This window comes from Mauremys mutica, chromosome 6 (genome assembly GCF_020497125.1).
Source record: "Mauremys mutica isolate MM-2020 ecotype Southern chromosome 6, ASM2049712v1, whole genome shotgun sequence".
Classification (NCBI taxonomy): domain Eukaryota; kingdom Metazoa; phylum Chordata; order Testudines; family Geoemydidae; genus Mauremys; species Mauremys mutica.
In genome coordinates, this window is record NC_059077.1 from 107,346,621 (window position 1) to 107,371,334 (window position 24,714).

Here is a 24,714-nt window from a genome sequence, read left to right on the forward strand (position 1 = left end):
GGGAGGGGAGGTCGCAAGTGGTCAGCCTCCACCACAAAACCTTGCTTGGCCTCCAGCATTTATAATGGTGTTAAATATATTAACAAGTGTGTTTAATTTATAAGGGGGTCACTCTCAGAGACTTGCTATAGGAAAGGGGTCACCAGTACGAAAATTTGAGAACCACTGGTCTACAGTAATCAGGAACTAAATCATTGGTTTTAATTTTAAAAAATTAACCACAAACTGAAGGAGATTTCAAATAGCAGAACCAAACTTGCAATAAATAATATATACAGTCTTGCCAGAATTCAATTTTTATAATAATTTTGATGGATAATATCAAAGTTTATTTTTAAGCATTATTCGTCTGTTTGTATCAATTTAAATTTCACAGTTGAGAGAAATTATGGGCGAGCCAGACAATGGGGAGGGATAAAAAAAAAACTGACAATTATTTAATAACAGGAGAAGTTGAGATAAAAAAATATAGCTTTACAATATAAATTATCAACATCACATGTCAAAATATGCAAAGAAAATATTAAAATCATGCTAATAAGCTCTCAAGCAGCATCTTTCTTACTTTGCCTACCTGTACATTAATATTAATGTCAGGGGGTTTTATTTGCATATCGTGAAATTGACATTTACAGATAAAAATCTCATTCTTCCAAGCCTATATATGAAAAAAGCAACCAACTGTGCAACACAACACTGGAATATTCAGATAAATATTGATTAGAGAATCCCATATTTCAGAAAAGAAAATCATGGCAATTCAAGCTGCGGACATACAGTTGTACCAAGAATAAATGAGCTTTTATTATTGCCAATATTGTAAAAATATAGGAATACAAAAGCTTACTGAATGTTCTTGTAGTGAGGCAGTCACCCCGCTTCGGAGTGGAAGAGGTTAAAAACAGCCATGGGAAAGGGCTGCCACGGGGAGCCAATCAGGAGCGGGTTTGAGACAGTATAAGAAGGCCTAAGAGAGAAGCTGGGTCAAAGTTTCTGTCTAGCTGTGGAGCGAGATGGACCTAGCTGCCTGAAGGAGCGAAGGGTACCTTAGGCCTGGTCTACACTGAGGGGGGAGGGGTTGAACTAAGGTACACAAGTTCAGCTACGAACTACCTTAGTTCGAACTACTTACCCGTCCAGACGCTGCGGGATCGAAGTCCGCGGCTCCCCCGTCGACTCCGCCACTGCCGTTCGCGGTGGCGGAGTTCCGGAGTCGACGGGAGCGAGTTCGGAGTTCGATATATCGCGTCTAGATGAGACGCGATATATCGAACTCCGAGAAGTCGATCGCTACCCGCCGACCCGGGCGGGTAGTATAGACGTACCCTTAGACAGAGCAGTGCTGGGGAAGGGCAAGAGGCGCTGGGGAGCTCCAGCCTGGCAACTCCCCAAGCTGAGGCCTTGATAAAGGTCTACACAGGTACTGAGGCTGGGAGGTGCAGCCCTGGAATAGGCAGAAGCAGCTGGTCCGACCCCCTTGCCAATTATGAGTGGTCAGTACAGACTGCAGTTTGCCCCAGTGAGAGGGGGCTAGGTGATGACTGGCTGCAGCCACTGAGGCAAGGTGGGCATAGAGGTAGGGGGTTCCCCTGGGAGGGGAGACCCAGAGTGTGGGGGTACTGCTGGGGCAGAACACCAAGGTAAAGGGGCACTGGAGGGACACAGGGGCCTGAGGAAGGTGGGCCACCAGCCAGCAGAGGGTGCTCCAAGACTGGAAAAGAGCTAACTCCCAGATGACTAACAGGCGGTGCCGCACCAGTGAGTTTCGATCTTACCACAGTTCTAAAATAATTAAGTAGAACTTATTTGACTTTAAAAATTGAGACAAGATAATTTGACAGCAACAGAGATTCAAGACAGGTAGAAATGTTTTCCAAATTATCAGGAGATGCCAGAAGAAAGACACCCTAGACCTCTTTGTCCTGGATCTAAAGAGTCTTTGAAGTCCAAAAGGAACAGGCCACACAAAAGGTACTAGCATGCATGAGGAACGCAAATGGCATGCAAAAAGTACCTCTTAGAGCAGGGGTGAGCAAACTATGGCCTGGGGCTGCATATGGCCTTCAGACGTTTTAATCCTGGCCCTCGAGCTCCTGCCGGGGAGCAGGGTCCGGGGCTTGGCCCGCTCCGGTGCTCCAGCCGGGGAGCAGGGTCAAGGGCTTGCCCCGCTCCGTGTGTGCCGTGGCTGTGTGGCTTCCGGAAGCAGTGGCATGTCCCCGCTCTGGCTCCTATGCGAAGGGACAGCCAGGGGGCTCCACATGCTGCCCCTGCCCCAAGAGCTGCCTGGCCACGCCGCCGCGTAGGAGCCAGAGGTGGAACATGCCGCTGCTTCTGGGAGCTGCTTGAGGTAAGCACTGCCTGGAGCCTGCACTTCTGACCCCCTCCCAAGCCCCAACCCTGATGCCCCTTCCATCCTCTGAATCCCTCAGTCCCAGCCCAGAGCACGCTCTTACACTCCCAACCTCCCACCCCCAGCCCCACCCCAGAGCCCGCGCACACACCCCCACCCCAGCCACCTGCCCCAGCCTGGAGCCCCCTCCCACACCCTGAACTTCTCATTTCTGTCCCCATCCCAGAGCCTGCTCCCCCAGCCAGAGCCCTCACACCCCAACCCCCAATTTTGTGAGCATTTCTGGCCCCCCCCTACAATTTCCATACCCAGATGTGGCCCTCGGGCCAAAAAGTTTGCCCGCCCCATCTTAGAGTTAAAGAGACCTTGCCACACAGGTCAGGAAGGACCACCTTTGAAGTTCCATGCCACACATGCTCTCAGAACAAAATGAATAGTTGGTACAACAAAGCCAAAGTGGCAAAATTGGGAACCTCTTATCACCCTCTTAAAGTGACCTGATACTACAGGAAGAGGAATGCAATAAAATATCAAAAAGACTCGCCAAAACTTAGAAACTGAAAAACAACCAAATCTGCTGAAGCATTGTTGAGAACTACTCACCAGCAAAAATGCGACTGATGGAAGCATGATTGCTATAAATCTTGAGGTAGGGACCCAATATAGTGGGTTGGAGAAGGGACATAGGAATTGCATAACTAATCAGACACTGGTCAGTACCAGATGTTTCATAAGATACAAATCCACTATAACGGACAATTATTCAAGCATAATTATGGAGAAGTTTCCTTCGAACTTGTTCTTCCAAGGAATTTAAGTTCTCAGGGTTGAATGTTTATAGCACTTACACAATTTTGCCCTCTTATTATTCTAAAAGCATGTATAAATCTTTTTGAATTTTAATGTGATAGGGTGCATATTCCACACAAGTGATGAAAGAGTTAAATGTGGGCCTGAAAGGCAAACTATATTACCTGGCTGCACCTGGAGGATCTACAACTGGGATCTCAGATCTTCACTAGCAGTGCCTATCGGACCACAGGTGTACCTCACCTCTCTTGCACTATGTGCGGGATGTACATACAGCGCTGTGCAGTCAGACCGCCCCCAGTTCCTTCTCTGCTGCAGAAATTATGTTTTCGGCTTCAAAGCAAAGGGGAGGAAGATAGGTAGTTGTGCACTTCAGTTACTGCACAGCCATGGATAGGACAGCATGTCCGAGGAGAGTGTCCGTTGAGGCCTTGTGAGTAATAGCGTAGTAGTAGGCGAAAGTGTCTGTCAATGGCCACGTGGCAGCCTTACAAAGGTCATCCACGGGGACATTATTAAGGAAGGCAATAGATAGCGATTGTATGGAATGTGTTCTGATTGCGTTGGTTGTCTCTCGAGAAGTTTGTAAGACAAACATATACGCTGAGATCCATTTAGCAAGGCGTTGTTTAGATATAGCAGTGCCTCTGGAACTTTCAGTGGTGGAGAGGAATAATCGTGGTGATTTCTGGAAGGGTTTAATCCTGTCCAAGTAGAAGGCCAATGCATGACACACGTCCAGGGTGTGTAGCGCTGCCTCCTGTTGATTACTGTCAGGCTTCAGGAAAAAGAAAGGGAATTGTATTGGTTGTTTGAGATGAAAAGATGTTGGGACCTTAGGTAAGAATCTTGGGTGTGGGCATAGTGTAACTTTATCTTTATAAAACACTTATGGTGGAATATGCCATGAGGGCTGTGATTTCACGAGCCCCCCCCATCAAGCAGAGGTGATGGCGACAAGAAACGCCGTTTTCATTGATAGGTGTACATAAGAACAGGTTGCCACTGGTTCAAATGGGGGTCTAGACTGGGGTTCTCAACAAAATTTTTGGTGGCCTCAGAGTGCGGCCACCAACTCTTGCTGGTAGCCGCTTTGACAATTTTTCCTAAAATACTTAACTTTAGGAAAAGCAAATACTTATGTACATATACATGTCCAATCATAGTAATTTATTTATATAGGGGCGTTTTTGCAGACTCTGTAACATACAGTTGTGTCTATTCTTTACTGAACCTAAACAGAACAGGAACACAAATAAGAACATGCAATGCACCTTTTTTTTTTGCTCTTTTGGTTGCAAGGTTTGTTTTTTAAAGACTTGCTAGCTAGTAAGTCTGCTTCTGTGAAAAGTGATGTGTATGTTTCTGAATGTCACTTTTGAAAGCAGAGACTTGTTAGCTAGCTGGGAAGCAGTGAAAAGTGATATTAAACATGCAAATATAATTTTTCACAGCAGACTTACTCAGCCCTGGCAAGCTGGGGGACAAATTAAGCCTTGGATGGGAACATGGGTAGGGAAGCAGTGGAAGCCAAGGGTGATGGGGTGGATAGGTGAGGGGCCAGGGGCGGCAGCAGGGGCCAAGGGTGATAAGGGGGAGGGGGCGTGAGCCCTAGCCCAAAGCCCAGCAGCTGTAGCCTGAAGCCCAGTGGCCGGGGGATACAACCCGCTGCTTTGCAGCCAAAGCCCAGAGCCTGAAGCCCCACGGTAAGAGCCCACTACCATGTGGCCAGAGCCTGCTGCCTGACACACCAGGGCTGAAGCTGGAAGCTTGAACTTCACCACCCCCCAGGAAGGTGGGGAACTCACAATGGCTGTTGTCTGCTCCTCCAATGTTTGTGGCTCAAGAGGTGGGCAGGGCCCAACCCCTCCTTGCTGCCTCGCCCTCCCCCCCATCACTGCCCAGGAGGCTGTGGCCGCAAGAAAAGCCCCTGGTGGCCGCATGCAGCCACGGTGGCTACATCCAAGAGACACTGATCTAGACAGAGAACATAGGACTGGGCTAGGTTCCAGGCCGGGGTAGGGTCTCATATACGAGGATAAGAGATTTTTCAATACCCTTCAAGAAGTGCTTTGTGAGCAGGTATGCGAAGATGGAGTGACTGTCAATGAGGGAATGAAAAGAAGAGATTTCTGCCAACTGTAGCTCCCTGATAGAGCTATTGGCCAATCCTGACTGCTTACGGTGTAGAATGTAATCAGGAATAAGTGTGCTGTATCAACCAGATGTGAGGCGCACCAGCAATAAAATCTCATTGTGAATGTATGCATGTTTAGTCATGTCACATCTGCTATTCAAAAGTATCTGTTAACCTACTCAGATGCAGTCAATTTCCTGACACCAGAAGAAGAGGAGCCAGGCTTTGAGGGGGAGCATTTGGATTGGGATGCATCCCGAGTCCTGTGAGAGGAGCCACAGTGTTAGGTGGAGAGAAATCAGTCAGCATACCATCACACATGGAAGGTAAGTATACCAGGCCTGTCATAGCCAGGTTGCAGCCATTAGTATGACCTGTGCTCAGTCAGCCTGCATTTTGCAAAGTACTTGGAATAGGACTGAGAAGGGAGGGAAGGCATACAGGAGAAGTGCATCCCATGTTATGAGGAATGCATCCCGCAGCAATCCATGCCCCAGTCCCACTCTGGAACAGAACTGGGGGCAGCAGGAGTTGTGTTGAGTGTCAAAGGTCTATGGTGGGATGGTTGACTATGGGGTGAAGTGCTAGCATATCCAGCTCCCACTTGTGATTGTGCAAGAATATCCTGCTGTGTGTGTCTGCAGTGGTATTCTGGTGTCCCAGAAGGTACGTGGCTGAAATAGAAACATTATTCTGGATAAACCAGTTTCACAGTTTTAATTGTCTCCATGCATAACAAGTGGTACCTCACTCCGTCCTGCCTGTTGATATAATACATGAAGGCAAGATTGTCCATCAACACTCTTGTGGTATACTGTTTAAGAAGAGGTAGGAAACATCAGCAGGCATTGCAGACCACTCGTAGCTCTAGGAGGCTGATGCGCACGATGGAGTCGGTCGACGACCATATGCTTTGCACTATGTGTTTGTGTAGATGCGCTTCCCAATCAATTAGGGAGGCATCAGTGGTTAGGATCATAGCTGGTGATGGTGATAGGAACAGAACTCCAACACAGACCTTGTTGAGCTGTGTCCATCACAGTAGTGAATCCTTGACTCACCCTGGCATGGATAAAAGATTGTGAATGCTGTGTTTGTGGGGAAGGTATACAGAATGGAGCCACACTTGAAGACATCGCATGTGCAGTCTTGCGTAACTGACCACAAATGTGGCCGCTGCCATGTGATGAGGTGACTAGACTCCAAGATGGGAAAAACAGAGCTAGTCGGTTGCCATACTGTTGGAACATCAGAGATGGTGAAGATGACTGGAACAAGGGAAGGCTTCTCGGGTGCTGGTGAGTGAGATGTAGCCCCTTCAAAAGTGGGCTACATTCTACATTTAGTCAGAGGTTTTTGTCAACGTCGTTGGGTGTGGTAGTGTCACTGAGGGTTGTACTGTTGGGTTCGGGATCACGAGGGGAGTTGGTACTTCCCCAAGTGTCTCTGGTTCTGGTGTGTATATCCTGAGAGAATGAAGTGTAGCTTGGAAGTCTTTATGGGAGTACAGAGAGAGTTATGTGTGCTCCCAGAATAGTTTCTGGCCTTTGAATGGTATGTCCTATACTGTGATTTGTATCTCCTTAGGAAAGCCCAAGAGATGTAGCCATGATGCAAGTCTCATGACCATAGCAGTTGCAATGGATCAGTGACTGGAGAGTCTAATGAGGCTTGTAGGGCCATACAGGCTAGGTGGTGTCCCTCCACTATCAAGGACTGGAATTGCTCCTTTTTAGTCTCTGATCAATCATGGCTAACTTTCTCCAATTTGAAGTAGTTCAGATAATTATACTTGGCCATGAGAGCTTCATAATTTGGAATCCTCAATTGTAGTATGACTGAAGAGTATGTCTTGCATCCAAATAAGTTCAGGCATTTCCAATCTCTGTCTGGATGGCTAGATCGAGATTGGTACTAACAGCCTCTCTCCTGTGCCACACTGGGATGGGATGTGAAAATGAAAATTCAGCATCCTCTGCTGGAATGCAATATTTTCTGTCAGCATGTTTGCAGGTCAGAGGGATGGAAGCCGGGGTCTGACACAGAACCTTTGCAGGTTCAAGAAGAGCTTCACTTATTGGTAGTGTGATCTTTGAGGAAGAGGATGTGTGGAGGATATCCAGCAGTTTATGCTACCGGTCTTTGACTTTCTCCAGCAGGATCTGTAGAGAGTCTACAATTCTATGGAACAGACTGGGGTAGGCCACCTGCGGCACGCGAGCTGATTTTCAGTGGCACTCACACTGCCTGGGTCCTGGCCACCAGTCGGGGGGGGGGGGGGGTGTCTGCGTTTTAATTTAATTTTAAATGAAGCTTCTTAAATATTTTAAAAACCTTATTTACTTTACATACAACAATAGTTTAGTTATATATTACAGACTTATAGAAAGAGACCACATAAAAACGCTAAAATGTATCACTGGCACACAAAACCTTAAATTAAAGTGAATAAATGGCACATCACTTCTGAAAGGCTGCCGACCCCTGGAATAGATCTTGAAAGTGCCTGAAGTCATTGGCAGATGTAGGGGATGGAGGCATAATCGCCTTCTCAGGTAAAGAGGAGGAAAAATGTAAAGTTGGAGAAGCCTGCTTTTTCCTCATCTTCCTCCTCAGTTGGTACCAGTGGCAGTTCAATTTCCTGACAATATGACGCCAATGGAGAGGAGCAGGTCTCTAGCTTTGATCTCAGAGGGTTCCTGAACTGTGCCCCATAAATAGCCCAAGGGTCCCAATATGGCCAGGTTAGTGGGAGTGGCACATGTGGCTGTATCCATGGTGGTCCCTGCCAGGATTGGGGGAGACGGGGTGTCATATAGCGAGGATTATCTGGTGCCATTTGCCCTCGTCCTCCTCCTCACTGGGGAAGTGAGGTGCCATCCTTGGCGAAGAGAGGGAGGAATGTTGAGAGTCTAGAGAGGAGGGCAGAAGTGGGGGGAGGTCCAGTCGAAGAAGGGAAGACTCAGGAGCATCAGATATCAGAAGGTCTTTAGGGTATCTGAAGTCTTGTGGAGGAGGAAAGAACATAATCAGTGCTGTTGTAATGCCCAGCGCCAAAGAGAGGGTCTACATCCCTGAAGTTTCAGGAGATGGCATCAGAGATTTAGCCGGTGCCAAAGGCTTTGTTGGTGCCAGAAATGGCATTAGTGCTGTAGCTCCTGCAAGTGGGCTGCCCTGGTCATCAAAACTAGGAAACAGCACCAAGGGCTGAAGGTATGCCTGGATAGGGTCTTTAGACAGTTTCTTTAAGCTAGTACCAGAGATACTTAGACAAGCCCATGAGCTATGTCCCCTGTCAAATGAGGTTGAAGCCACCAACCTAGCTGGGGACAGTGTTCTGGTGGGCTGCGGCTCAGAGTGAGGAGGAGGAGGAGGAGGAAGCCCATTTCGTGTCATCCGCACGCTCACAGGATGACTCTCTTGACAGGGTGTGGAAGAGTGAGGTTGACAAACGACCTGGTAGAACATGAGGGCCTCTCTGGGTAAGAGTTCGGGTCTGATGCCAGAAGTGATTTCTCCATGAGGACAAGTTTCAATCCAAGGTCCCTATCTTTTCTGGCTCTGGGTTTCAGATCGAGGCAGTGGGATCACTTTTGAGGGACGTGTCCCAGAGGGCAGATACACTGTGGGTGGCTCTCTTATTGAGAAGGCAGCCCCACATGAGACAAACTTCTTAAACCCGGGAGAGCCAGGCATAAGAGTGAAGGGAAAAGGGCTTCCAGTTGGGAAGTGGGAAAAACAGAAGCCTAATCTAGGAGAACTGTAAAGATAAAAATTAACAAAAAAAGTGTTATACAGATAGAAGGAGAAGGAAGAACAAGAAAAACAACTAGCTACACTATCAGGTAAGGCACAATATATGAGGGAATAGGAGAAGCAGGCTCTGCTAGTGGATTCCATCCCAGACCAAAAGGCAGTAGACAAAGAACTGGGGGTGGTTGGACCGCACAGCACTATATATACACACACACCCTGCACACTGCATGAGAGAGGGGAGGTGCACATGTGCAGTCCTACAGGCACAGCTAGCGAAGACCTCTGATCCCAGGTACTGAGGGTGCAGCTGCACCTACAGTGGAGCACCCACCGGGCTATCACTCAAAGAATAACTACTCAGTTTCCTTCATAAAGTCTCATAAAAGGACTTTTGCCAAAGGTTTGTGGAAAGTCCAAGTAAACTATATCTTTATTGCCTCCTTCAAGAATTCCATTAGGAGAGGGACAGATGCAACACTGGTTTATCCCTATGATATTTAATCTAAGTGTTTAATAACTGTTCGAAGTTATTTCAGCTAGTATACCTGGTAGTGATGTTAGGATCTAGAACATCACACCTAGTGCTTTAAAAAACTCTCCAGCAAAATTGTTGATTTTAATGACAGGTATATTTTTGTTAGCAGCTAAGCTACTTTATTCTTAAGGTCCTTCAGAACTCTGGAGAATAGCATTTGGTTCTGGTGACTTGCTGCAAATTAAATTATCACTTTTCTTACATCTTTTCTTTGGATACCACAGTTTCTGACAGCACCTTCCTTTTAGTTACCCGAGAACAAAAGCCATCTACACAGCCTCTGTTGTCAAGACTGATGCAGTGAAAGTGTTCAACTTCTCTGCAATGTTTTTAATCCTCCATAATTCATCCCTCTATGACCCAAGAGTCTAGCAGATCCAATGACACTCTTGCAGGCTTCCTACTTCTAGGCAAAGTATTTCTCAACGTTTATAAAAGCAAGTAGTGAGACACAAAAATACTTTTTGCCATCTTATACCTAAGCATGTCATAGTTTACGTTCCTTTCCATTGGTTTCCCTTGAGCAGGATTCTTTTTAATTATATTTTTGGCTTGAACAAACTCTTATAACCTGCCATTTAACTGGAATTTTAAGGAAGGACCCCTACTCAACAGAATGCACCTGACATCTAGAAACTGCAAGGAATTTAACACCTGCATTCACATATTAAATACTTTTCTGCATATCCTAAAACCAAAGTGCTTGAAGGCGATCTTAGAGAAGATTTGGCAGTCCTCAACAACATCGTGATGGCAGAATTTTCTAACTGCCTCCATGGAGATGGCTCACTGAGGCAGATAAGGCAATCAGGTGGTCCCTTTCTGTGCAAGAAGGATAATTTACCTTCTCTTTTTCACCCTAAAAAAAGGAGGTTGGAAAATAAAATAACTTAAGAAAGCACCTATCTCAATTTCCTAAAGGCTACTGATAAGTGTTTATTTTAGCATTTCTCTTTGAGAAATCCATCTTTTCTAGGTTCTTTCTGATCTGTGGTGTTTTACTTCATCCTTCGTCTTCTTCTAGGCTATGCCTACACTGGCAACTGAACAACAAAACTTGTGTGTCTTGGGGGGAGGGATGGGGGGGTTTAACACCTCTGAAAGACAAAAGTTCTGCCCACGACAAGCGCCAGTGTGAACAGAAGTGCTCTCCTGCCATCAAAGCTAACGCCACTCGCTGGGGGTGGAAGGTTTTTTTGTCAGCAGGAGAGCTGACAAACAGCAGTTACACTGTGTGCCTTTTAGCAGCACCGCTGTAACGACACAGCCGTGTTGCTAAAAGCTGCATACTGTAGATATAGCCCTAATGAAAGGGGAAATGGGAGCACAGGGGCTGAAGAACAGGCTTTATACTTCTAGGGTAAGAAAGAAAGAAGATGGAAAATTAGTGGATAGGAAGTGGGAAAGCTGGTGTCTTTATATCAGATGTAGTTCCCAGGTTTTTCGCCTCCTTGCTTTCTAGCGGGTGGTGTTATAATGCCGATTGTATGGGATGTTGCTGGATAGTGCAAGTGATGGGAGATACACACACAAAGTATCATACATCAATTGCACTGATATTGTAACAACAACAACAAACAACAACAACTTCTTCTTGGACATATTAAAGTGACTTCATATCAGGAGAGTGAGCCTCATGAAGATGTTTCTCCAACTTGCAACTCGAATTGTAAGCCTGAGCTAGGGCATAAGTAGCACACTTTTCTTCTATCGCCTTGAACACTTCCCTGCACACAAGACACCTCTCAAATTTCTCACAAGGTAGACAGAAGCTGGACAAAGCAGAAAAGAGGCTGCCTACCATGAAATCTGTAACTTCTAGTTTGTCCATCTACATTGCAGCAAGACTAGATCATCTGCCCAGATGAGGAGAAAAAAAGACCAGGTTTTTCTAATACATTTGACCTCTTACTGTGCAAATTTAAATCTAAACATTTTACTATTCTAGGCCCAGTTCAGTAAGTTACTTACACATATCTAACCTTAAGTATGTGCCTTCAGTATAGTGATCAGTCTTAGACATCATAAACTAAACACCTAAATCCCATCATAATGAAGTTACCTACTGTACCTGGAAGCTATAACAGATGTATGATCATCATTTTTAACAAATCTTTATTTAAAACAACCCATACACTACAACTGGCCCTGATTCTCCTAATACTTATACACATGCTTAATGTTAAATTTGAAGTCAGTGGGTCTATGCTCATGTTCAAGGTTAAGCACATGAGTGTTTCAAGGATCTGGGTCTATATAAGCTATAGAACTGAAGCTAGAAGTACAAAACAAGATGATTTCAAAACTTGCAAATACCTTATACAATCCAATGCCAGCATCAATGAGAAATGACCGAGCAGATGTAGATGGCTGATTGGGAGATCCACTCCCTGTTGTTCTCTTGACTTTGTTCTTACAGTTGGCAACAGCACGTGGGTTGACTTCTCCATCCTTATTAGTCAAGGAAGTGGTAGGAGCATCAGACTCAGTCCGTATCAAAAGCTGAACAATGTCATTTAGTCCAACATTGTAATCGAATAAAGTATGTCCATCTTCCAGCTGTCAAAAAAAAAAGTAGATTTTATTTTGCAAAGCTCCATCTTAAGAAATATTGCTAAGATTTCCTCTTAACACAATAATTCCGTAGAACAGAAAATTGTAACGCATTTTGTAAATTACTAATTAAATGACTTATATGTGGTCATTGGTTTTGTCCGTTTCTTGCTAGAAGTGAACAGTAAAACCCTTAAGTTCAATGGGACCAAGATTTCACCCAATGAAATTACTCACAGGCATAAAAACTATACATGCACCTTTGCATGATTTGGGCCTTACCATATGCATAGGCGCCGACTCCATGGGTGCTCTGGGGGTGGAGCACCCACAGGGAAAAATTGGTGGGTGCTCTGCACCCACCGGCAGCTCCCCACGCCACCCCCCCCCGACCCCAGCTCACCTCTGCCTCCGTTCCACCTCCTCCCGAGTGCACCAGTGAGTCCTACTTCTTCCCCACTCCCTCCCAGCACTTGTGCCATGAAACAGCTGTTTCACACTATGATGGGTTGGATCACAGAAACCCCTTTGGGAGATGCCACCCGATGTGCCAAGACTACTTCTACCCCTGCCTTCCCTGCCAGCTCAGGACCCCAGCACCCTGTCTTGTTGAGCCAGACAGTCCCGTCGGCTCCAATAAAGATCCAGGGTCTGAATTACTTTTCCCAAAGCTGTACGTTTACCTGAAAGCAGCTCACAGAAGTGTGCTGGTCTTTAACATTCAGATGCCCAACTCCCAGTGAGGTCTAAACACAAATAAATCTCGTTTACCCTGTATAAAGATTATACAGGGTAAACTCAAATTTTTCTCCCTCTATAACACAGAGAGAGAGATGCACAATTGTTTGCTCCCCCCAGTATTAACACATACTCTGAGTTAATTAATAAGTAAAAAGTGATTAATAAATACAGAAAGTAGGATTTAAGTGGGTCCAAGTAGTAACAGACAGAACAAAGTAAGCCACCAAGCAAAATAAAATAAAATGAGCAAATCTATGTCTAATCAAACTGAATACAGATAAGATCCTCACCAGTTCCAGAATGCTCCCTTTTACAGACTAATCTCCTTTTAGACTGGGTCCAGCAATCACCCACACCCCTTGCACACTGTTTTGTTCCACTTTCTTTCAAGTATCCGGGGGGGAGGGAGGGCTCTCTCTTTAGCCAGCTGAAGACAAATTGTAGGGGTCTCCCAGGGATTTAAATAGACTCTCTCTTGTGGGTGGAGACCCCCTCCTCACTCCAATGCAAAGTCCAGCTCCAAGATGGAGTTTAGGAGTTACCTGGGCAGGTCACATATCCATGCATGACTCAGTTTTTACAGGTAGCATCGATTGTTTACATGCTACCTTGAATGTCCAAGTAGACTTCTTATGTGGATTGGAGCATTCCAAGATCCATTGTCCTTTAAGTGTTTCTTGATTAGGTACTTAATTTCAACATTCCTTCCTCCAGAAACTGACCAAATGGTCTACAAAGGTTATTTAGAAATCAAGCCAGTACACAGCCAACATTCATAACGTTGAATACAAAACTGATACATGCATGCAAATAGGCTTAATACATTCAGTGGATCACAACCTTTCCGGAGATATGTTACATGGTATATGTGGCATAAAACACATTCTAAGCTTATTTCCATAGAGCCTTATGGGAGGTACTGTCACACATGCAGCAAGCGGTGGGAGGGAGGGGAAGTAGGAGGAACACGGTGCACTTGGGGAAGAGGTGGGGCTGGAGTGAGGATTTGGGGAGGGGTCCAATAGGGGTAGGGAGGGAGCGGAGTCAGGGCAGGCATGAGCTCCCACCGGCACCAAGGAAAGTTGGCGCCTGTGGCCGTATGAGGGACAGTCTTCACCCACTGATATTTTTTGCTTTCCGCAACCAAATCTCTGTACAACTTTTCATGAAAGATGTACCCGAATACTTGGACACGAATATCTAAACCGTATTAAAATTTATTCACCGAAATTTGAGTTATTGCTGATTATGTACTAATGTATCATGACTTTTAAAAACAAACTTTGTATTTGTGGATAATCCAGCACCATACCCAAATGAACAGACACTTTTCTCAATCTGTGTATTATATAATTTTAATATTAGCTTTAATAAAAATTTTAAATCTGAAATGGTCCAGTTATTTCCTATTCAGAATGCAGATCACAACTACACTGTCTCCAATACCATTATGTGGTTAAGTGTGGGGAAATGAAGTTTTACTGACAACCACTCTATTGTGTACGTCACAATTCACCCTCTCTCAATCTTTTCAAAGCAGCAAGTCAATATTTTAGACAAATAATCTTTCACTATCATACAGTTTTCTAAAAGCAACGAAGAATCCTGTGGCACCTTATAGACTAACAGACGTAATAGAGCATGAGCTTTCGTGGGTGAATACCCACTTCGTTGGATGCATATAGTGGAAATTCCCAGAAATTTCTTCGCTGCTTTTACAGATCCAGACTAACACGGCTACCCCTCTGACACTTAACAGTTTTCTAAAATATCCAGACAGCCACCAAAAGCGGTAAAAATAAAATTGAAAAAAATATGTTTACCTTTTGAAACAAAAACAGAAATACTTATAGTGTGAGATTATAATTAGAGAAAGAATGCAATGACATATTAGGCCTTCAGGCTTCTATCAAGAACACCCACAAATTGGATGTAGGAAAGAAAGTTTGCTACTCCACGTTTAAGACAAGAAGGGGTTAAACATATGGGTTTATTTAGCAAGTGAGTCTTGTTAACTTGCCAGTTAAGAACTATGGCCCCTGAGCCACAAAAGGCACATAAGTCTTAGATTTAGATGCCTAAATCCCAGTTTTAGGCTCTACTGCAATCCACGAAACTCCTGCCTAGTCCTGTAGGCACCTAAACTCAGCATCTAAGTTTTCAAGGTAAAAACATTCCGTAAGCACCACTGGGCATGCACAATGCTGACTCTCTAGGCACCCAGATACATCTATCTAAACTCCAGAGCTATCCATGAACTGCAGGAAGAGAAGCATTCTTCTGCCTCAGTTGCAGGCAGGCATGTTCTAACCACGAAGCTATGGAATATTCTGATGTGGGGCTCACTCAAGATTCTACGGTTGCAGCTGTTCCACTGTGGATAAATAAAGGAGTGACTGAAGCAAGCGAACTCCCACCTCCCTCGTAGATTCCCTAACCACCATCATGAAGTGTCACTCTCTTTTGTCCAGTGACTATTAAACTATTCATCCACAGCAGAACAGTCACTCAGCCAGAGTGATAGCATGAGTATGATTCTAGTCCAATAGTTAGGGCATCCATCTGAGAGATGGCAGACCCAGGGTCCAGTCCCTTTGATCCCATCGTATCCATAGTGGAACAGCTTCAACAGAAGAGACTGTGGGAACTCCACATTAGAATATCCCATATCTCAATGGTTAGAGCACACTTGTTCAAGTCCTACCTCTGTGTCTCCTCTTCCTCCTTCACCAGAAGGGAGGTGAAGGGGAGAGAATACCTGGGTCCTCCACATCCCAGGCAACACTAACCACTGGGCTAAAAGTTGTAAGGGAGGGCGGGGAAGGCACCTCCTCCCAACAGTGTGTGTGGAGTGAGGCAGGTGCCTAACTCATTCCCACAGAAAACAAATTCTCTCTCTCTCTCTAGGAGAGGGGTTCCCATTCGTGGATCATTAGCAGAGACAGGTGCCTCCCTGCAGCCTGGATGTAGGTGTCTATCTCTGTGAGACAGGCAGGGCTTAGGACACTACCCTCATTGGACTTCTTCCAGTGAGTCAGGGAAAATAAAACTTATCCTACATCAGAATTTTAATCTTGTATGAGCATACAAAATGCTGGAAAACCAAACAATGGGTGGGATCAGTATTCTTGTCTTGTGTGAGCTCTTGCCGTATACTATACAGATTTCACCCCCGGGGGGGGGGGGGGGGGGAGAAGAGGACACCAGCATTTCTCAAATTGGGGATCCTGACCCAAAAGGGAATGGGGGGGGTCACAAGGTTATTTTAGGTGGATATGGGTATTACAACCCTTACCCCTGCACTAATTTCAGAGCTGGGTGGACAGAGAGTGGCGGCTGTTGTCCAGGCACCCAGCTCTGAAGGCAGTGCCCCACCAGCAGTAGGGCAGAAGTAAAGGTGCCAGTACCATACCATACCATCCTTACGTCTGCCCTACTGCTGGTGGCAGCTCTGCCTTCAGAGCTGGAATCCCAGCCAGCAACCACCACTCTTCAGCTGCCCAGCTCTGAAGGCAGCACCAGTGCCAGTAGCAGCACAGAAGTAAAGGTAGCAGTACCACAACCCGCTCTATAACAACCTTGCAACCCCACCCCTCAACTCCTTTTTGGGTCAGGACCCCTATAATTACAATACTGTGAAATTTCAGATTTAAATAGCTGAAATCATTCAATTTTTTATTTTTAAAATCCTGTGACTGTGAAATTGACCAAGACGGACCATGACTTTGATAGGGCCCTAGACATATCCATGAATGTTAAGCTTTCTCTCAACATTTCTCACTCTTCTCTGGTTTCTAATGCAATAAAAACCCGCAGAAGTGTTTCTGTGCACCTCCAAGGTATATGGTACTAGCCATACAGAACTGAAAATGGTTTCAGTAAGTACCAGCTAGCAAGAGCCCAAGGATAAAAGTATCACACTGCATAAGAGCTTCTGTACAGGAAGCCCCACGCTGGCCAAATCTGCTTGATGTCACATACATTTTGGATATTTTGAAGACAATGACGACATTCTGCACTATGTGCAATAAAACTGTGACCTAAACTTACTTTATCCAACCTGGATTGCATGTTTAAACTAGAGTGCCTGCTTTTGTTTAAATATTCATTTAGCAGTGTACACAAAGTGAAGAAAGCCATTAAGCTATTGCACATAGGTGACTAAGTCACTCAAAAACATAGCCCAGAAGCAACATAACTGTCTTAAAGATCTTCCGCAAGGTGCGGAGTTCCCTTATCTCCTACTGACTTAGGCCATGTCTACGCTACAAACTTTGGTGAGTTACATCAGCATACAGCTAGTGAGGCTTGTATATTCCTCAGGCGCAAGCACATTTGGCAGCTTATGTCTGTGTTACGCATATATGTAATCATGTTTCCAATATTTTTAGTTGCTATCATGAGCATCTAAGATTTGTTCTTGTTTTTGCAATAAATTTAAGTGCTATGTGTAAGCAAAGCTCTGATCCAAGGTGTAAGTGATAAGCTGGGGTGTACTGTTTCTTTCAGAGCAGAGGTGTTGATGCAAAGTGTGGTGCACCATGGGTAGGTATCCTAGTGTGTCAGCATGCTGCATTCCAATACAATGTCTTTTGAGAAGCTTTTGGTATGTGGTGTTAGAAAGAAATGACTGACCCAGGGATCTCTGCAAGCTACATTCTCCATCCCATCATCATACCATCCATATCCCATATTTTATGGACTTTTAAATAAATAAAAAACCTCACTAACCCACATAGCATTTTTGCTGTCTCCCATCTCTGACTGAGGCACAGAGCCCACAGACCTGAACACTATTCTCATTAATGCTGCAAACACAGGACACATGATTCTCCTGTACTTGCAGATCACAGGAAGCACCACGACTATGGGAGACATGACAATTTATCTGAGGACAGCCTGCTGAGGGACACAGCAAAACAATTCAAGGGTGCTAGTGCCGTTCAGAGCAGTTGCATATGGAGGAGTGCCACTTTTGGGCCTGAGAAAGGAACACTGTCTGGTGGGAACACACAATAATGAAGGGACGAGCAGTGGCTGCAGAACTTTCGGATATGAAAAGCCACATTTCTGGATCTGTGTGCCAAGCTTGCCCCAGACACCAGAATGAGAGCTGCATTCACAGCGAAGAAGCAAGTGGTGATTGCACTCTGGAAGCTATGAGAGCACAACATCTGACTGCCACTAACCTAGGCCAAAATTCAATGACCTAGAAACAAGACTTACCATCCACTTATCAGTACTGAGCTATGCAACCCCCATAAGTCTGTTCTAGATTTAACTTGTTTGAACTAACTAGCCAGGGCAGACTAGGTTTGGATACTTATTTAAAAAGCAACTTTAAAGTATGATTCTATGTTTCACAAACAATTGACATTTCTTCCTACAACCTAGTACTGTGCAAGGGATTAGGACTTTACTGTTTCTCAAATTGCAGCCCCTAAAGAATGTTTATAAGACCATTACCATGAGTGTTTAATAAAATGTGTAGCTCAGCTTTAACTGCAACAGGAATAGTACTTGTAGTGTACTAAGCATGTTCATTGCATTTTCCACATACTTAAGTTCTCATCTACAAGACATTTTACTCTTAGAGCCTAAGTGTCTATTCTATTATATAAGTGTCTTACAAAGTATATTTTCAGGTACCTATAGAGACTGATGCCAAACCCCATTAAGGATAATTACATTTCAGCATGGTTTGGCCAATTTCCAAGAGAAATAGGTTGCATTTTGATTGCAGAGTTATTTGTTAACATAGAAGCAATTGATTTTTCAGTGTAACTCTCCCTGAATTGCATAGTTTGAACCTATTGTCCTACCTAAATGACCATTAACCTCAGCATTAATTCACTGTCAATCTTGTTTCAAGTATACTGTAGTATAGTACTAATCCAGCTGGACCTTTGGGCTCTTGCAACTACCACAATCTAACAAATTATAGCCGGAGCTGATAGTGCTACCTATGGTTATAGTTGGCAAATGCTTCCCACTTTAAGACCCTGTTTTTAGTTGCTTAAAATTTAGCTAAATTTTAACTAGCTAAGCTGAAGTTTCCCATGCTGGCTCTCTGCCTGAGGCAAAAAAATATTTAAAAAAAAAAAAAAAGGAGAGGACTACTTGTGGCACCTTAATAATAATAAATAATAAATATATGGAGCTATACCCACCTCATAGAACTGGAGGGGACCCCAAAAGGTCATCAAGTCCAGCCCCCTGCCTTCACTAGCAGGACCAAGTACTGATTTTGCCCCAGATCCCTAAGTGCCTGCCCTCAAGAATTGAACTCTCAACCCTGGGTTTAACAAATGTAGAGACTAAAATTTATTTGGGCATAAGCTTTCATGGCTAAAACCCACTTCATCCGATGCCTGGAGTGGAAAATACAGTAGACAGGTACATATACACACAGTACATGAAAAGATGGGAGTTGCCTTACCAAGTGCAGGGATCAGTGCTAATGAGACTATTCAGTTAAAGTAGAAGTGGGCTATTCTCAACAGTAGAATACCAAGGGAGGAAAAAATTACATTGCCTTCATTACCACTACAAAAGTGGTCAGGCTGGCCCATTTCAAACAGTTGACAAAAATGTGAGTAATAATAGGGAGAAATTAGTTTCTGTAGTGACCCATCCACTCCTAGTCTTTATTCAATATCAATTTGATGGTATCCAGTTTGCAAATTAATTCCAGCTCTGCAGTTTCTCACTGGAGTCTGTTTTTGAAGTTTTTTTGTTGAAGGACTGCCACTTTTAAGTCGGTTATTGAGTGTCCAGGGAAACTGAAGAGTTCAGACCGGTTTTTGAATGTTGTAGTTCTTGACGTCTAATGTGTGTCCATTTATTCTTCTGCGTAGAGACTGTCCGGTTTGGCCAATGTACATGGCAGAGGGGCATTGCTGGCATATATCACATTGGTAGATGTGCAAGTGAATGAGCCCCTAATAGTGTGGCTGATGTGGTTAGGTCCTATGATAGTGTCCCTTGAATAGATATGCGGACAGAGTTGGCAATGGAGTTTGTTGCAGGGATAGGTTCCTGGGTTAGTGTTTTTGTTGTTGTGTGAGGTGTAGTTGCTGGTGACTGACTATTTGCTTCAGGCTGAGGGGCTGTCTGTAAGTGAGGACTGGCCTGTCTCCCAAGGTCTGTGAGAGTGACGGATCATCCTTCAGGATAGGTTGTAGATCCCTGACGATGCTCTAGAGAGGTTTTAGTTCGGGGATGAAGGTGACGGCTAGTGGCGTTCTGTTACTATCTTTGTTGGGCCAGTCTTGCAGTGACTGACTTCTGGGTACCCTCCTGGCTCTGTCAATCTGTTTCTTCACTTCACCAGGTGGGTATTGTAGTTGTAAGAATGCTTGATAGAGATCCTGTAGGTGTTTGTCTCTGTCTGAGGGATTGGAGCAAATGTGGTTGTATCTTAGAGCTTGACTGTATACAATGGATTGCGTGATGTGGTCTGTCTGGATGAACGCTGGAGGCATGTAGGTAAATACAGTGGTCCGTAGGTTTCCGGTATAGGGTGGTGTTCATGTGACCATCACTTATTTGCACTGTAGCACCCTCTTGTATGGACTAGTTCAGGCTGAGGTTGTGAAATCCTGGTGGAATTCCTCAAGGGCTTCTTTCCCATGGGTTCAGATGATGAAGATGTCATCAATGTAGCACAAGCAGAGTAGGGGCGTTAGGGGACAAGAGCTGAGGAAGCGTTCTAAGTCAGCCATAAAACTTGGCATACTGGGGGGCCATGCGGGTACCTAGTGCAGTGCTGCTGACTTGAAGATATAAATTGTCCCCAAATCTGAAATAGTTGTGGGTGAGGACAGTCACAAAGTTCAGACACCAGGTTTGCTGTGACATTATCGGGGATACTGTTCCTGATGGCTTGTACTCCATCTTTGTGTTGGTGTACAGAGCTTCTACATCCATAGTGGCTACGATGATGTTTTCTGGAACCACCAATGGACTGCAGTTTCCTCAGAAAGTCAGTGGTGTCTCGAAGATAGCTGGAAGTGCTGGTAGCGTAGGGCCTGAGGAGAGAGTCAACATGGCACCCACCCTGACAGCAGGATTGTCTGGCTAATGCCAGAGATGGAGCATCCTGGATTCCCAGGTTTATGGATCTTGGGGTATGTCTGTGTAGATTTGTTCCTGTGCTCCTTCAGGGAGTTTCTTGAGCAGATGGTGTAGTTTATTTTGGTAACCCTCAGGGAGATCAGACGGTAATGGCCTATAGAATGTGGTGTTAGAGAGTTGCCTAGCAGCCTCATTCATATTCTGACCTATTCATGATGACAACAGCACCTCCTTTGTCAGCCTTTTTTATTATGTCATCAACGTTGTTTCTGAGGCTGTGAATGGTGTTGTGTTCTGCACGGCTGAGGTTTTGGGGCAAGTGATGCTGCTTTTCCACAATTGCAGCCTGTGCACGTCAGCGGAAGCACTCTATGCAGAAGTCCAATCTGTTGTTTCGACCTTCAGGAGGAGTATTCTACTATTGAGAATAGCCCACTTCCACTTTAATTGAATTGTCTTGTTAGTACTGACCCCCATTTGGTAAGGCAACTACCATCTTTTCATGTATACACACCCACACCTGTCTACTGTATTTTCCACTCCATGCATCTGATGAAGTGGGTTTTAGCCCACGAAAGCTTATGCCCAAATAAATTTGTTAGTCTCTAAGGTGCCACAAGTACACCTCGTTTTTGTTGATACAGACTAACACAGCTACCACTCTGAAACCGGTCACCATGCAAGGCACTTTATTTCTGAAGTTTCAGCTAAAATGGCCAAGCAATTTCCAAAAACAAAATTAGAGGAAAAATACAATAGTTCTCACAACCATTTCATTCAGAAGCTCTAGCCCATCCATGCTTTGGAGTGAAGACTGGAACTTTGAAAGGAAGAAGTTTGCCTCGTTGTTGGGACAAGAGCTTTATGTTGTCTCCATGAAAATTCACCCAAGTTATGAGCCTTTGAAGGAGGAGGGAGGTTAACCAGGTATCTGAGTGGAGCAGAGCTAGAGAAAGGTCAAGGGAGCTGGGGAGCTCTGGCCTAGGAAAGCCCAGGCTGCAGGCCTGGTAAGGCCTATTAGGTACTGGGTTGAAGGGGCAGCCCATGGGTAGGCAAAGGCAGCAGGTCCAAACCCCTTTGCCTGTGGTGAGTGGCTGATACTGCAGTCTGCCCCAGTGAACAGGGGCTAGATGGAGACTGGGCAGTAGCCAAGACTGAGGCAAAGTGGGGATAGTGGGTGGGAGTTCCCCTGGGAGGGGGAGACCCAGACTGTGGGGGTACTGCCAGGAGGCAGCACCCAGTTAAAGGAGCACCAGGGTCCTGGGAGGGACACGAGGGCCAGCAAGCAGTAGCAGGACACCAGCCTGGAGAGGGTGCTCCAAACAGCTGGAGAGCTAATTCCCGGAGATGACCAGCAGGAGGCACCACAGGGGTGAGTCCCGCACATTTACAGAAGGGTAGGTAGATGTATAGAGAGCAGAGGACGGGGGGCAGGATCACAGATTATATACTCTTGGGCCCCTAGCATACCAATGTCTTCATTTTAATTCTAGCTGCTAACTTTCAGAGGCAAAGATTGAGGGAGCTTTAGTTTTAACTTCACCTACTAACGCATTAACCATGAACTGCCTTGCCACCACTAGGATTTTACCTCTTGTTAAGTTACGCATTAGCACGCCTTGCTTCCTATTGAAGTCCAAGCTCCATGTACTTCTTTCCCTACCCTCCAATATGGCAGCAAGGTTAAGTTGTCACAGTTGATGGTTTCACAAATGCCCAATAGGTTGTAGTCTCAAGCAGCATCAGAATGAAGCTGAGATAGCTATGACCCGCAAAGCAGCAATGGCAACATGGAGGCGTCTGCAGAATCACTAAGATACAGTCTTGCCTGTGTTTACATTTGGTATATTTTCTTTGGAAGTGTTATGAACTGAACTTTATTGTAATTTTTTCCCCCCATTCTATAGTCCTGATCAAGAACACCACATCCCATAGCACAGAGGTTTTCAAACTGCGGGTTGTGACCCAGTACTGGGTTGTGGAATGTAAGGCATTGGGTCCTGGCAGCTCTGGTCAGCACTGCAGACTGGGCTATTAAAAGCCCCGTCGGCAGTGCTGCTCAGCTAAGGCAGGCTAGTCCTTACCTATTCTGACACCATGCTACACCCCAGAAGTGGCCACCAGCAGGTCCGGCTTGTAGGCAGGCGGCCCCAGGGCTCCCTGTGCTAGCCCCACCCTGAGCACCGAACTTCCATTGGCGGGGGGAGGGGGGGGCAGTGCCTGCGGGTGAGAGCCACACAGAGCCACCTGCGTACCTCCGCCTAGGAGCCGGACCTGCTGCTGTCCGCTTCCAGGGCACAGCACAGTCCATGGTGCCAGGACAAGCAGGAAGCCTGCCTTAGCACCCCCGCTGCACTGTTAACCGGGAGCTGCCCAAGGTAACTCCACACCTCAACCCCCCTGCCCCAGACCTGAGTGTGCCCCCCCGCATACTGGAGCCCCCCCACACACACACACCCCAAACCCCTCATCCCCAGCCTCACCCCAGAGCCTACACCCCCAGCCCAGAGCCTTGACCCCCTCCTAACTCCCTGCCCTAGCCCAGAGCCCCCTCCCCAAAACCCTCATTCCCATCCCCACGTTGCAGCCCTAACCCCCCAATCCTGAGCTCCTCCTACACCCCAAACCCCTCATCCCCAGCTCCATTGGGTCACAGGCATCAACAATTTTCTTCAACTGGGTCACTAGAAAATAAGTTTGAAAACCGCTGCTATAGCAGTATGCACAGTTTCCTATCCTGCCACCTTACTTGCCTCAATCCTGTACTGGAGAGGTGTAAAGCCTGGTCTACACTGGTCGGTTATTTTGGAATTAGCCGAGTTAATTAAAAAAAAATCCCATCTACATGACCAAATCGTTTTTTTTATTTATTTATTTATTTAAAGGGCTCTTTAATCCAATGTCTGTACTCCACCTCAGCAAGTGGAGTAGCGCTTAAATCGAGATCACAATCCCAGGTTAAAAAGGTATTGTGGATGCAATTCAACGTTATTGGCCTCCGGGAGCTATCCCAGAATGCTCCCTTGTGACCACTCTGGACAACACTCAACTCCGATGCCCTAGCCAGGTGGGCAGGAAGAGCGCCGGGAACTTTTGAATTTCATTTCCTGTTTGGTCACCATCAGCACAGATGACCATCAGCACAGTCCACCATCACAGGCGACCACGCAGAGTCCATCACAAGAGATCACGCAGTCTCGGATTAGCAGACAAGCTCCAGCATGGTCCAAATGGGAGGTACTGCATCTCATCGCATGTTGGGGAGACGAATCTGTTATGGCAGAACTATGTTCCAAAAAGGAACACAAATACATACGCTAAAGTCTCCAGGGCCATGACTGAAAGAGGCTACTCCAGAGACAGAGCAGTGTCATACAAAAACCAATGAGCTCAGGCAAGCGTACCAAAAAGCCAGGGAGACGAACGGGCAATCTGGGTCACAGCCTCAGACATTCCGTTTCTACCGTGAGCTGCATGCAATTATGGGGGGGTGACGCCACCACTACCCCACCACTGTCCGTGGACACCAGCAAGGGGGGAGTTGCATGGAGTGAGGAGGATGAGTTATTGGAGGACGAAGAGGAGGAGGAGGACAGTGCACAGGTGGCAAGTGGGGAATCCGTTTCCCCCCCCTAGCCAGGAACTATTCTTAATGCTGGAGCCAATAGCCTCCCCCCACTCCCAAGGAGGGCTCCCAGACCATGACCCTGGAGAAGGCACTTCTGGTGAGTGAGAGCCTGATCGGAGCCACGTGGC

General features: G+C 45.7%; 1 protein-coding gene across 1 annotated transcript in view; it reads right to left on the reverse strand.

Moving 5' to 3' along the window:
- Positions 1 to 24,714, reverse strand: part of UHRF2 (ubiquitin like with PHD and ring finger domains 2) — a 154,513-nt gene that overhangs the window by 118,492 nt on the left and 11,307 nt on the right. The window contains exon 2 of the mRNA XM_045020492.1: positions 11,905 to 12,147. Within this exon, the coding sequence (XP_044876427.1) occupies positions 11,905 to 12,147 (243 nt within the window). The remainder of the gene's footprint in view (positions 1 to 11,904; positions 12,148 to 24,714) is intronic.